Source organism: Siniperca chuatsi, linkage group LG7, assembly GCF_020085105.1.
Source record: "Siniperca chuatsi isolate FFG_IHB_CAS linkage group LG7, ASM2008510v1, whole genome shotgun sequence".
In the NCBI taxonomy this organism is placed as follows: domain Eukaryota; kingdom Metazoa; phylum Chordata; class Actinopteri; order Centrarchiformes; family Sinipercidae; genus Siniperca; species Siniperca chuatsi.
The window spans coordinates 9,236,169-9,250,830 of NC_058048.1; the positions used below are offsets into that span (position 1 = coordinate 9,236,169).

A 14,662-nucleotide genomic window follows, 5' to 3' on the forward strand; every position below is an offset into this window, starting at 1 on the left:
ATTCTCAATATTTAGGAAAGATATAAGGGAGGAAGATTTTTACACCCCTTATTTTGGTATAAAACGTGTGATTTAAAGGGATTAAGATTATTATTTAATTGTTTGGGATATCTTTTGGTTATTTATTTTTGTACATTTTGTCATAATTAGGGACTTTTATATTGTGTTTTAGGGGAAGTTTTATATTTCATTTGCCAAATCCTTTTGATTCATTAAACAAGGGTTTTACCCATTTATTTTCTAAACTAAAAACCATCTCTGGGTCTCATTATTGTTAAATATTCCTGTCAAAAGGTTTTACAATTGAGTAGAAACTCATTAGGTGCACCTTTGTGGTATCCACCTGAACTACAACGAACCCAAGCACCCTCATTCTCACGTATGTAACATACAGAGTGGTTGTATGGGTGCTACACGTAGAAAAGGTTTCAGTCGTAGTCATCTGGACACTGTTTTCAGAATCAAGACGTTTCGGCTCCCATCCGGAAGTCAGTCTCAATTGTGAAAAAATGGGACGGGAACTAGAAATTTAAGCTACCCTGTGTTACATAAGCCCTGCCCTCAAGAAGGAGGCTACCTGAGTATCTGTTGATTAGCTAGTTTCACCTGAAACTGACCTAATTGTTTCCATGATGGCCCAGTAAACAGTAATCAGACCTATTGTTTTCTGGCTGCACCTCCCTCATCACTGTTAAGTACCTGAATAGCATATGATTGGCGTGACAAAGGTGCTAATACACTGTGATAGACTTTGGGCAGATTGAATCTCAGACCACCATTTCTTTTTTCACAAAAATGGCTTCCTTTGACACCCCGTTCAAACCAACTCTTCTCTCTACTTAGAATCTTCACCTCGCTGTCTTCAAATGTGTGGTTTGTAGCTTTTAGATGCAAATGCACGGCGCTCTGCAATCCTGAGTTAGCGTGTCGTCTGTGCTGATAAAGTTTTTTGTGAAGTGGCTGTTTGGTCTCACCTATGTACCGTTCTTTGCAGTTTTCCTCACTGCATTGAATGGAGTAAACTACATTGCTCTGTTTTTGTGTGGGCATCTTGTCCTTAGGGTGAACGAGTTTCTGTCTTAAAGTGTTGCTTGGTTTAAAGAAAACAGGAACATCGTGCTGTCTAAAGATCCTTTGTAGTTTTTCAGACAGTCCAGATACATAAGGAATGGAGACACCGTTCCTTCTTGGTTCTGTTCCACTTTTGTCCTGTTTTTTGGCTCTTTTAACTTTGTTGATAGCCCAAGTAGGATAACCACAGGCTGAGAGTGCATTCTGGACATGCCTTTCCTCTTTCTTCTTACCCTCTGAGCCGGTGGGCACTTCTTGGGCTCTATGTTGTAATGTCCGGATTACAGCCAGCTTGTGCTGTAATGGATGGTGTGAGTCAAAGAGCAAGTATTGATCCGTATGTGTTGGTTTCCTGTACACTTCTATCTGGAGCTTTCCGTCCTCTCCTCTGAGTGTAGAACAATCAAGAAAGGCCAGGCGGTTTGGCATCCTCTCGTGTGAACTTGATGTTGGGGTCCACAGTATTGATATGCTCTGAGAACGCTTCCAAGTCTTGTTTCTTGATTTTCACAAAGGTGTCATCCACGTAGCGGTACCAATGACTTGGTGGTGTGCCCGGGAACGAGGATAATGCCTTCTTCTCAAAGTGTTCCATGTACAGGTTGGCCACGATGGGAGAGACCGGAGAGCCCATAGCACAGCCGTGAATCTGTCTGTAGAAGTGTCCCCGGAATTGGAAGTAGGTTGTGTTAAGACAGATGTCTAATAGTTTGCATATGTGTTCAGGTGTAAGCTTGGTCCTTTGCTGCAAGGTGGAGTCCACCTGCAGTCTTCTCCTCACCGCTGTCACTGCTTCTGAGGTCGGGATGCAGGTGAACAAGGACACAACATCATAAGAAACATCATCTGGGTCCAACTGGAGATGTTTCACTTTGTCCACAAATTTTTGTTAAGTTCTTTTTCGTTCGTTCGTTTTAAAATAGTACAAGCAGCAGAGAAGAAGGGATGCTGCTTGTCTGTAGTGAATAAATGGATAGCGATGGTTAATGACAGCAAAATATTTGATTGTATACTTTAATTAACAACTTTATGGACTAATGTTGTTAGCCCACTAGCCATGCTAGCTCCTGTAGTTAATGTTTACAATCAGTCTAAGTTCAGAAAAGTGAAGTTCATTGGATGAACTGTAACCTGGAAGATGTGGAAAACCAGTAACCAATCATACCTGACATCTGTCGTAAACAATACATTGCCAGTTTATTAGGTACACACAGCTAAAATGAATGCTATTTATTATTTTATCTACCCCATTTATTTCAATGAGGGTAGGCTAAATAACAGAAACTGTATAATGCAATAAAGTTCAACAGCACCACAAACACCTCAACACCTCTTTAAAACAGAAACTCAACATCATAACCTTCATGAAGGGAGGATTCATTGCAGGACTGCTGTATTAGACTGCATTAGTTTTAGCTAAATATACCCAATAAACTGCCAACTGAGTGTATTTAATAAGTTAATAAAACAATGGAAACAGCAGTAAACTGCATACATTTTCACAGCAGGATTTTTCTGCTCAAAGGCAAGTGTGACGGTGTCATGGTTCCTGGTGGCCTTGGCTTGTTTTGAGTGTTTATGTTCCAGTGTTGTGTCAAATTCTGTTTTCCCACCAATTTAGTGTAATCTTGTGACACGTCTTGATAACCTAACCTAAGCCCTAACCCCAAACACAGAAGTAATAAAACATCATTTGAAAGGGAAAACTAATTCAACATCAGACTGAACCTTGGGTGTAGGCCTGGTCACCAGACATTCGCCCCTGAACTCCCCTCCCAGGCCTGGCTCCGAGAGTGGGCTTCAGTTTTTCTCTTCTAAAAAGTTTGCTCTGTTCATTAGTCAATTGACAATGGTTCATTAATTGCTCTTACTCTGGCCCTTTGCCTTGGGAAACCCTAGCAGGAGTTATTGTGATTGTTCCTCAGTACTGACAACAAGATATATCACTTTATTTATATTTATGAGCATGTTTTGTGAACTGCAGGTCAAGTTGGCTGCAGGACACAAGTTTGACAGAGATGTTGAACTGCTGATTTATTACAAAGATGCCCACCAGCCCACTGCTGTGGTGGAGGCAGGACAGGCCTCTGCCAAGCCTGGTGACTGCACATTAGTGAAGTTGTTACTTTGCTACCAAGAAGCTCATTACCTTTAAACTGATGTAATGAGTTAAATGTAAGAGGTCCTCTGTGTTTCAGGCACTCTGATGGCACCCAGGCTGTGATGCCTTCAGTCGCCTCATACGGCGAGTTTCTGCTCTTATTGGATCGATCTGGCAGTATGGATATTCCTATGAACAACAGCAAGATTCATTAGACTCGCATTGGCAGTACCAGGGTATTCATTATGTGTTATTTGTTATAAAGTCATTCATAGTGTCCCTGCCTTCCCAAGCTTTTCTTTTTTTCCCCTCAAATTGTTTTGAACATGTGTTCAAACTTTTCAACTTTCTGAACTTGTTATGCAACAACGTGGCCAGAACTTTATGCTGATAGGTGGAGGTCTGGCTTGCAGGACAAATGCATTGGAATAAATCTAGAAGAATTTTGAATTAGTGTCATTTTGAAATTCAGTGTCCACTAAAGTTCATGTATCCCCTCTGTGTGGTGCATGATTTCTCAGACTGTGTTATGGAACACCGCACAGAGAAATATGTTGTCTCATATGTGTGCCTTTATGCATGACTCATGAATGAAGTTTCAGGTTCAAAGATTCAGGTTTAATTTTTTGAAGTGACAAGTAACAATTTCCGATACACAGCAACGTTAAAACAATTCTTTGTCTTGTTACATGACTTGTCCTGGATAGATGAAGCACAGTGCAAATATACTAAGGCACACCATATTATAAAGGTAGATAGTGCAAAGAGTAACATGTAAAGGTTGGAGGATGGAGTAAATCTGCTTCTGTGTACCAATCCTGAAGGATAAGCCAGTTTAATGAAAACCTCAGAGTCCCAGAGCGTCTTTCTGCACGTTGCAACCCAACAGTGCATTTCCAGCTTCCACACACTCTGTCACACATGGTGCTGAAAAAAAACCCCACACAAAACAAGTTGTCAGCAGTGGAGACTGAATGTGGGCAAACAGCTGATTTGAACCTTCACACACTGTTAAATACAGCAGATCAGCACTTATTATTATGGTTATTACCATTCTGAGCACAGAGCCATGACACAGCCTTCATAGCCAGAAGCTCCCACTCTTCCTGAGCATCCATCTTGAAACCATGGAGCCAGATCAGAGCCAGAATGGTGGCCCACACTTCCTGGTTCACTTAATTCACCAAACCAAAGAAAAAAAAAATGGAAGAGGAACGACAGGAGAAAGAAGAACAAAGAGACAGCACAAAGGGAAAATACTGCTGGATGGTTTTGAACAATCTAACAACATAACAATAAAATAAGACACATACGTTCACATGAACTTTTGACTGATATGCATTTTGCAGCCAGGTGGTTACTGTATAAAACCAGACAACAGTGCCAGCTCAGTATTTTAGTCCTTGATTTCCAGACATTTTTGAACTCTGTTTTAAAATAGGTCCCATTATTAATTTGTGTTCACTGTGACTCACCGCTGAAGGTTTTGTGCGCTCCACCTCCTCGCTGGTCTTTCCCAGTGCAGCAGCCAGAGCTGGATCTAGCACCCAGCACCCAGACGCCTTCTGGAGGGAGACCAACTGCAGCAAAGGGTCTCTGGGTGGTTGCGTGGGCGAGACAGTTTCTGAGGAGACAATCAAAGAAAGTGCAATGATACGATAATCTTTTTTTTTCATTTTTGCCTATTTGATATTGATGCATTGATGTATTGCGGTTAAAAATATTTGAGTGAATTACTACAAATGTGAGTCAGTGTTTTCCAGGTTAGTATGCCAATTTATGTCTTCAAATAATTTTGTTACTTCCTATGTGGAATCTTGCTGTCTTCACCTTTTCTGATAATAATTTAAAATTAAACATAAAAAAATGGAGTTTGGAGTTTTAAATTGGGTTTATAGTGTGTGGAGGTGGGCATGGTTAGCAGTAAGCTGCAGGGAGAGAGAGAGGTGGCTCAGGTGAGCAGTGCCAGGGCTGTGGCTCATTGACTAATTATGCTCTCCCTTTATATGCAGTAGCTGCTGGACTTGGGGGCTGCCACACACACACAGACACAGTCATAGACATAATGCTTTCCCAAGCCCCCTACCCTAACCGTAACCTGTACCCTTAAACCAAGTCTTAACCTTCAAAAAGCAGTCTTGGTTATGCACACTAACCCATGGGGACAAAAAATTAGGTCCCCATGGGTTAGTGTGCATTCAGGTTAAACATGAAACACACACACACACACACACAGACACAGACAGCTTGGCTGGCTGAGAGACTTCGTGTTCATTGTTGGGTCATTATGAGAAGAAGAGGTACCCATCTTTTTAGAATGAAGGCATCATCCTAGACATTATCGGTGGTGATTTGCATTTAATTTGTACCAAATAATATTGACTTCCCTGATATATTTTGTTTTGTTTTTTATAGCTGATAAAAGTTAATGGAGCACATGATTCTTCTTAGTTTTCCTTTTTAAATTTAAATCAGCATTGTTACAGGCTTTTTATTTTCCGGCTACACAGACTAGATGTAATCAGATTACATTACGCTTTGTGAGTAATCCAACAATTACATATTCTGTCAATGTAAATTGTAATCATTACTGGATAATGGTTTCCAAGTTGTCAGCATCACCCTAAAATACAAGAATAACCACCAAAGTTAATATAAATAAAATCTGTTTTTGCTTTTCAAACTCAGAGTGGATTCATTTTAATATGCTTCAGACTCATTTATTGAGCCTGTTTACGTTGAGGCCGTAACAGGCTATATTAATATTGGGCTTTAAAGCTTAGGATGTTACCTGTGAAAAGCACTACTGTGTCTACCCACGTAGCAACAGTCTTCGCTACATAGTGCTAATAAAGGGAAAAAAAACATTGTTTTTGACTGACTGACAAATTAAATAAATGAGTCAGCAATTTTTTATTTCTGCCTTGACATTGATAATTATGCAGACAATTAATGAAGAACCATATGGGGGCAAAAGAAGAGTCTATAGCCATGCTAGCAGCTCTTTGAGCTAAATGCTAACAGCAGCATGCCAACATGCACCCAATGACAATGTTAACATGCTGATGCTTAGCAAAGTTATATTTGTAGCATGTTCACCATCTTTGTGTAGTGTGTTAGCATGCTTACATTTACTAATTAACAATAAACACAAAACAGCTGAGGCTGGTGGGCTGATGTCATTAGTTTTGCAGGTATTTTCCAAAGTATTGGACAAATATAAAGTTTGACCCAAAGAAGGTGCTAAATGAAAAGTCAGAACATAACCAACGTCATTATAATTCAACCTGAGGGAGACATGAACGTGTGTACCAGATTTAATGGCAATCCATTCAGTATTGTTCACAGGTGTATCTTCAATAACCTCTTTGTTTGTTTTGTATACATACATTTACTGTATTTATAGAAATAAATGCTGTGCTCCACTCCCATTCAGCTTTTTACTTACTTCTCATACTGCGTGGAGCATCACAGCACATCACAAGACACTGCGGCACCACACAGGTCTTCAGCACTTTGAGATAAAAAAAATTCTTTTTTAAAAAGAGTATAGGGTCAAGTTATTACATGAGAATTAGTAAACAAAAAATATCAACTAAACTAACTGAGCTACATATAATGACTCAAAAGTTTTTACATACAAACACACAGACAGATGTGAACACGCAAACACACTGTGAGCAAAGAACAAATGCTAGCTCTTATCTCCAATTAAACAGTCATTTGTAAATGATTCATGCTTTTCTTAATGTTAAGCAGTACATCATCATGCTTCTCTACACTATTACTCATGATCCACTATAGTATCTCTTAGAGGGTGACTTTTGTTTTTTATTTACACTCACTGGGTGTTGGGACATTTCTGCACACCAGAGGTCCTTGAATCACCTCGCCGTCCCCTTTGTTGACAGCAATGAAGGCAGTGAAGGAACTGCTCACTCCTGATTGGACACTGAGCTCAACCACCTTCTTCTTCACTCCTCCATCTTGCTCTCCTCTGTCCTCTCTCTCCCCCATCTCCAGGGAGCGAATCAGAGTCCGAGCAGCCAACTTGTGGACTGTTAATCTGCAGACAGGAGAGAGGCGTTAACACAGGTGGAGCTTCATGTGTATGAGTAATATGTACAGATATACAGTATGTCTAGATAATCATGTATTAGGTCTAAAGTATCAAATAAAGTCTCAGTATATTGATATTCGAGAAATAATGTTGGCCAGTATTACACCAATGTCACTAATGTTCTTTACAGATTTGCCATATTATAATAACCCTACTAATAAGAGAGCTGGATATCAGATATAAAGCCAGGATCTTCTTGCTGTGAAGTGACAGCGTGAACACTGAGCTACACGAAAAGCTTGTCAGCCAGGTGAGTGGTGGGCACCAGCACCAGATTCTTATTCTGTCAACAGCTCTGTCATCCAAGTATTCAGAGATTTAAAAGTTACCATAGAAACTCAGCGCAAAGAAGAAAAGGTGAAGGTGAATATAGATCAGAGGGTGTGGTGATTATTAAATATGCACTCAGCCACTCACATCACTGGTCTCATAGCTCTGAAGCAGCTGATCCAATCACAGTGATGCATGACAACAAGAGCTCAACAAATGGAAAGATGCTTCTCCAGGAAATTATTGTGAGGATGGTGCACAGCACAATACATCTGTCCTGCCGTCTTCAGATGGCTGCAGGGATTTAATGGACTACAGGATAATCTTTTCATACAGTATAAAGCAGCTGTGGATAACAGATCATCTATAGATAAATGCAGACCACATTATCGACATTCATATCCATATTTATCCATATTAAATGCATTTTTTAAATTCCGATTTAAACGCATCTACTGGCTGTGGAGTGTTTCATTAAATCAGTTTATTTAGATTTTGAGCATTACTCTTTTGTTACTGTGCATTTGATCCAAGTATTTAGTTTGCTCTTGTTGACAAAATCATCACAACTGATGTTAAAAATTGTAGATAAATAGCACAAAGTATTTTTATCCAGAAATATGTTAACTGTGTTGGTGACTCGGTCATCAGGTCCAACAAATGTCATTAGTAACAGTTAGCTGTCTCCCCTTTTATTATTATTATTACTTATTTAATTTTTAACTTATCCTACTGACTTTGTGGTTTAGACACTCAGTTCTGAACAGTTGCGTACTATTTCGTCAGAAGACAGGGAAAGCTCCAGATATGGACTACTGCTCTTCCCTGGGCATCGTCTCTGATGTGAAACTGACAATAATTTAATTGCCAGTTACAGTTGAGAGAGTTGCGACTTGCCAATCTTTGTAACATTGAACAATGCAAAGCCTTATACAGAGAAGCCAGCACATGTGGCTGGATTTTCCATTTGTAAGAAACATAAACTGGGCTGGTAATTAAAATCTCTATTGTTTGTATTTTGTGAAGTTCAGCAGCAGCTCCATTTTTACAAATTAATTGTAACCTGCCAGTGACACTGTATTTGTTTCCTACATCTTTTACTGTTACAGCTGTTGTTTTGTACAGATGTGTAACATTAAACAAATTGTTGGCATCCCCATATAGAGGACACTAACGATATTGCTCTGCTGCAGGGATTCATCTGTGTTTTTCATCACTATGCGCCGTTTACATGTTGCCATAACCATATTGATGTGTGTGAGCTTTATTTATATTTATGCTGCCTTCTCTCATTTATTTTGAATAATAATGAGAAGTGTTCAAAACCTATTGTGTTTTGAACAATTACTTGATGTTATTGCACGTATACCTACAGTATGTATTGATTTTGAAGCTCTTGTAGCGTTAAGTACATTTTGACAGAACGATTACATTTAAAGCCATCTTCCACATTGTGTGTCAGCCACTGAGCAGATATGTAATGTCATGAATCAGCACAATATTATTTTATTAAATTATTTTATATAAATAATTCAATTAAATTCAATAATTGTAAGGTCAGGACCCAATGCATAACAGTGCTGTCTGCCCAAAACCTACCCAGAGTTCTCTGCAGGTTTGAGAGTGAAGTGGAGCTGGTTCTGAGAGGGATGACCTGCCAGGCTGTACTTCACCGTCACACAGCCCTCTGCTGCCTCTGAACTCTGAGAAAGCATTACAGCGTTAGAAAACAATCTCATCATCATAAGTGTTATTTCACTATGAGATGGTGCTGCTCCTACCTGTCCAGTGAGCTGGGCATAAACCAGTGACCTTTGACCCTGGAAAATTGTTGTGATTGGTGGAGAGAGGACAGTGATAGACACTCCCTTTGGCAAATCCCAGGTGACTGAGATGTCCTCCACAGCTGGCTGCAGAGCAAATTGCAGCGACTGCATCACCTGGTGAGTAATAATATAAACAAAAAGTTGGGAGGGGCACTGGGTTTTTACTAAATGTATTTACTTACATTTGTAATCATGTCTTCTGTCCAAATGTGTTATTTAGATTCTTATATATATGATTGTGATGTCTTACTTTGGGTTGCATCCTGTCGGTCCCTGTGACGAACTAAGCGTGACCTCCTCCTTCCTTGGCCAACCCATTGATAAGAGCAGAGCTGGCCCCTTCCCCAATCCCAAAAGAGAAACACCTACAATGCAGTAGTTTTGTTTTGAACACACAGCATAGGACGTATTCTGGGTATTGTGTGGGTGTTTGTTGTGTTTTCGTGGCCTCACCTGTGGGAACCTGAATTCTTCTTCACCAGATTTATAACTTCTTTGGTGTTCCCCACCTCTCCGTCAGTAAAGACAAATAGCTATGGAGGAGATAAATTATAAATTATGAAGTGACAAAGTATAGTAACTGATCCCTGCACCACTTAATGGTTGTTGTGTTTGTATTTGTGGTGTGCGTACTGCATGTAGTGTGGAAGTCAGATCTGCAGAGCCACGGACACCTTCCCTGCACAGTCGTTAGGTATTAGGACATTTTTGTGTGGCGGACTGACTCTTACCGATATCAAGCAGATAATAGACCCTGCCTGTCAGTGGAGAGGGGAAGCTGACCCAGACTGCTGGCACTTCAAAGAACTGTAAAGCCTGGCCTTGTTTTTAAACAGAATGCCAGCAGACTTTACAATGAAGTTTAGCTGACAGCTGCCACGCATACATGCATGCGAATAGACAAGATGCAGAAAAGGCGATGGAGACTGACCACAGTGCATACTGCAGATGATGAGGTTGCAATAATTTAAACTCATGTTGCTTTATTTAAAACTTCTGTGACATATGTGTGTTTGTGTGTGCTGTGTGTATTACTTGTCTAGGTTTACTGGGAATGCAGGACTGGCTGTAAATGTGTTTGAGGGGCTCAAGAATCTCTGTTCCTCCCAGATCAGCGCCCATCTGTTCAACTTTCTTCAGAGCCTCTTCCAAGGTCTTCTGGCTGTACTCCACACTCTTACTACCGTCAGAAACACGCAAATGCAAGAACACATCATCAGTTAACACATACATGTACAAACACTGGTTCCAAAGACAGGAACACATTTGTTGGACTGAGTGACATAAGGGAGTCACTTACCTGAAGATGTGTTCGTAGCTGGACCCGAAACTGTAGATGTTGAAATAGCAGCCCATTGGTAAGCTCTTCAACAGGAGCAGCAGAGTATCCTTAAGGGAAGAGAGAAAAGACAGTGAAGGCCACTGTGTGAGAGGGACATTATGAATGACTTTATAACAAATAACACATAATGAATACCCTGGCACTGCCAATGCGAGTTTCTTGCTGCTTGCTGTTATTGGTAGCACAATCCATACTGCCAGATCGATCCAGTAAGAACACAAACTCTCCACATGAGGAGACTGAAGACATCACAGCCTGGGAGAACTCAGGGTACAGGCTCAGCATCACTACTGGATCACCCATCAGAGTGCCTGAAACACAGAGGAGAGACAGACAAATCTGGTTTTACCATTTATTCCAACATATGTAGTAACTCACCAGTTGGAGGATGTTGAACTTTTTATTTGCAAAGTAACAACTTCACTAATGTACGCTCACCAGGCTTGGCAGAGGCCTGTCCTGCCTCCACCACAGCAGTGGGCTGGTGGGCATCTTTGTAATAAATCAGCAGTTCAACATCTCTGTCAAACTTGTGTCCTGCAGCCAACTTGACCTGCAGTTCAAAAACACGCTCATAAATATAAATAAAGTGATGTCAGTACTGACAACAAGACACACACAGCAGACACGCCGGCACTCTACCTACCGTGGCCTGGGTTTGCTCTGTGTTGAGGTACTGGAGAGGGTCCAGGGAACAGTGGGACTCTACTTTAGAGATAGGATGAGGAGAGGACACTCGGGCAGAGAAAGACAGACTGTAGGGCACCAGAGAGGCTGGAACAGAGGTCACCTGGACACTGCCACCTCCACTGCCTCCACTTCCTGTGAACAAGTTTGAAATGCTATAATCAAAGAGCATTAAATTACATTTAAGCAGCAGTAAGACAGTAGAGGGAAGAAAATACAGAGCCTAAATAATAGTTAGCAGTAAAACACTACAGCCATGCTAGCAGCTCTGTGGGCAGTACTTAGGCACAGCAGGGCGTTAAGCTAAATGCTAATGGTAGCATGCTAACATGCTCATAAGGACAATGGTGACGTTTAGCAGGTATAATGTTCACCATTTTAACCATCTTAACGTAGTGTGTTAGCATGCCTACAATTGCTAATTAGCTACTAACACAAAGTACAGCTGATGGGAATGTCATTAGTTTTGCAGGTATTTGGTCATTAATCAAAGTATTGGAAAAATTATACCTGCTGATGGTGCTCAAGAAAGAGTCAGTGGATCACCAAAGACATTAGGTTTCATCTTCTGGGCTCAATGGATATCTATACCAATCTACTGATGGCAATCCATCCAATAGTTTTCAAGACATTTCACTAAAAGCCAAAAATGTCAACCTGCTGATGGCGCTAGAATAGTCAGGGGATCCCCAAAGTGATTACAATTCAACCTGAGGGGGAAATTAATGTCTGTTCAAAAGTTTATGGACATCCATCAAATAGTTGAGATATTTCAGTCTGGACCAAACCGACTGACTTCCCAAGAGCAATGTCGCTAGCAAGGCTAAAATATGAAAATTCATCCCTTCATCTCCATTTCAGACAAAGCCCAATGGCTGTTTGTATGAAAAGTCTAAAAGTCAGTGTGAACACAGTATTTCTATCTCAATCCTCTTTCCAACTACTGAAGTTAACACAAAGCCATAAAATGTTTGTTAGATTTAGGATAAGTGCTCTGTTGTCACAAGGTGTGTGCCTGTTGTAATAAAACCCTTTGTATGGACAGGTGTGGTGTGCACTAAGCTCAAGTTGAAGAGTTCCTGTAGAAAGTGTTGGCTGGTTTTCCTACCCTGAGGTTGGTAGCGAGGGTTGAGCACAGCAGGCAGACAAAACCTCAGCCCGTCATCAGCCTGCACAGCCAGCTCAGTGTTGCCTGAGCACAGCAGGCAGAGAATATATCTGGACTCTGCTCACTCTCCTCCAATAGGAAGGCCTGCTGACCGGAGCTCAAAGCATCATCATACTTCTGACGAGCCTGGAGGGCAGATGACACATGTGAGTAACTTTCCCTGTGTTTACTGTGCTTTTAAGCTCCGTTGTAGTGAGTAAGTCTTTACTGTCCAGCTCACCTCCTGTTTCTCCTTCACCTCAGCTACAATCTGCGTCTGTCCAATCTTAGCACTGAAATGACAGACAGCAGCATCTCCAGGCAGAGGGAAGACGAAAACAGCCTCTAGTGGTTTGTCCTCCTTGTTCTCATAGTTCAGAGTGGAGACCACTGTAGCCACATGGTCCCTCACCTCCAGCTCCACCTCCACGCTCTTCAGAGGAACTGAACGACAAACAGAGGGAAACACAATGAACACAGACTGTGTGAAAACATCTTTATGTTTGAGGGGGACATTATTTACAAACGGTTGATGATACAAAATTACAGTTCCTGATTAGATTTTATCCTTTCCCTTTAGCATAAATGTATGTATATTGAATATGCAATGTAGACCTACAAACAAATATCAGCATGCACACGCCAATATATTCACACCCACAATCATTCTTGCAAATCTACAAAAATCACCACTGAGCACTAATTAATACACTACAGTAGGAAAACAAAACATACAAGAGAATACAAAAACATTGACCCAGAAAATAATGCTAATGTTCCTCTAATATTGTTCAAAGCTGTTTTAATTACTTCAAGGTAATGGGGTTGAACACTCAATTAATCAATATAAGGAAAAGTGTACAGGTCAATCCTCTGTGAGATTTTGTGGTTATGAAGAAAAGTTATGAAATCCACTTTTTGCATGAGTGAAACATAATGTACAAATTAGATATGTTTTCTAACAGCTCTGTACCTGGTTCCTTATTGGCAGTGAGCAGACCACAGCAGTTCACCATCATGTCTGTTCAAGTTACACTGTTGAGGTAATTATTGCTGTAAACAAAATAAAGGTAAAGGGAATTAAACTCTGTATATGTTACGCTAACAAGGCACAACAAAGCAACCATTGAACATATTATGAAACTATGTATGTTGATTTTAATTTCCTAAAACGTAAAATCATACAAGTCCAATAAGCTGCATTCACGTACAATATGATTGTTCATAAGAGTTATGCTTTTTAAATGAATCACAGAATGGCATGTGTGAGCTCAGTAGAATTAAGGAACCGCACCAAAATAAATGGTAACTAATATGTCAAAGGTAACCTACATAATACCTAACAACCTGTAATATTATTACATTTGTTTGTGTTGTGTTTGTGTTGTTTGCAGCCAGAGATTATGGAATATTACTGTAAATGGAGAGTCCGCATAAAGCTTTGTTTTGAAATGCAGATGTGACTGTTGGAGGACAGTAACACTAAAAGCAACCTTTACACCACTGTAGGCTATAAAGTCAATAAACTCTATTTTTTAACTTATATTACAATCATGAAAACAATGCATCAGATGCCTACCTTTGTGAAGAAAGTGTAGCTTTTGCAGGACGAGGGATATACGGAAGGCTTCTGGTGTGTTATGTAGTCAAACCCGAGCCACGCCTACAGGTTATGCACACTGGCAGGTGGGGTTTTTCTGTTACTTGCCAAATGTATTTACCATAGACTGTATGGGTGTATAAAGAGAGCTTTATACCCGGATATTCCGCATCGTGCGGCCCACCTAACTAACTTCCGGTTTAAGGAAACTAAAGAAGAAGGAAGGGTCATTACATAATCATAACGTTCTAATCCTCTGCTTGGTGCCAGTTCTGTTGAAGCCTGTGGGAGACGCACGGAGAAGCACACTGAAACTCAACATATCGACGTCGTATGACCTTTCATGAAGAAATTCCTCTACCAAATGAAAGAGAACACTTCAGAGAATACATTACTAACTGATTTTTACAAATTTACATTCGTTTATTTGTTGTTGGTCTCCAAATAATATCCAAAGATGAGTTTAGGCATGTCACGTGACAAGTAATTGTCTGAGGT

The 14,662-nt window shown here is 40.4% G+C and overlaps 1 protein-coding gene across 1 annotated transcript; it reads right to left on the minus strand.

Annotated features, from left to right (window-relative positions):
* Positions 1–3,771: 3,771 nt before the first annotated feature.
* On the minus strand, positions 3,772–14,162 carry LOC122879294 (von Willebrand factor A domain-containing protein 5A-like). Its single transcript, XM_044203251.1, is given in 19 exon segments — positions 3,772–4,099; positions 4,224–4,346; positions 4,648–4,796; positions 6,621–6,686; positions 7,018–7,238; positions 9,162–9,265; positions 9,344–9,502; positions 9,639–9,753; positions 9,842–9,921; positions 10,424–10,568; positions 10,689–10,777; positions 10,866–11,041; positions 11,169–11,283; positions 11,377–11,552; positions 12,526–12,606; positions 12,609–12,711; positions 12,806–13,008; positions 13,538–13,617; positions 14,144–14,162. Coding segments are annotated over 17 exon segments (2,031 nt in total). The 5' UTR covers positions 13,584–13,617; positions 14,144–14,162; the 3' UTR covers positions 3,772–4,099; positions 4,224–4,343.
* Between the last annotated feature and the right edge of the window lie 500 nt (positions 14,163–14,662).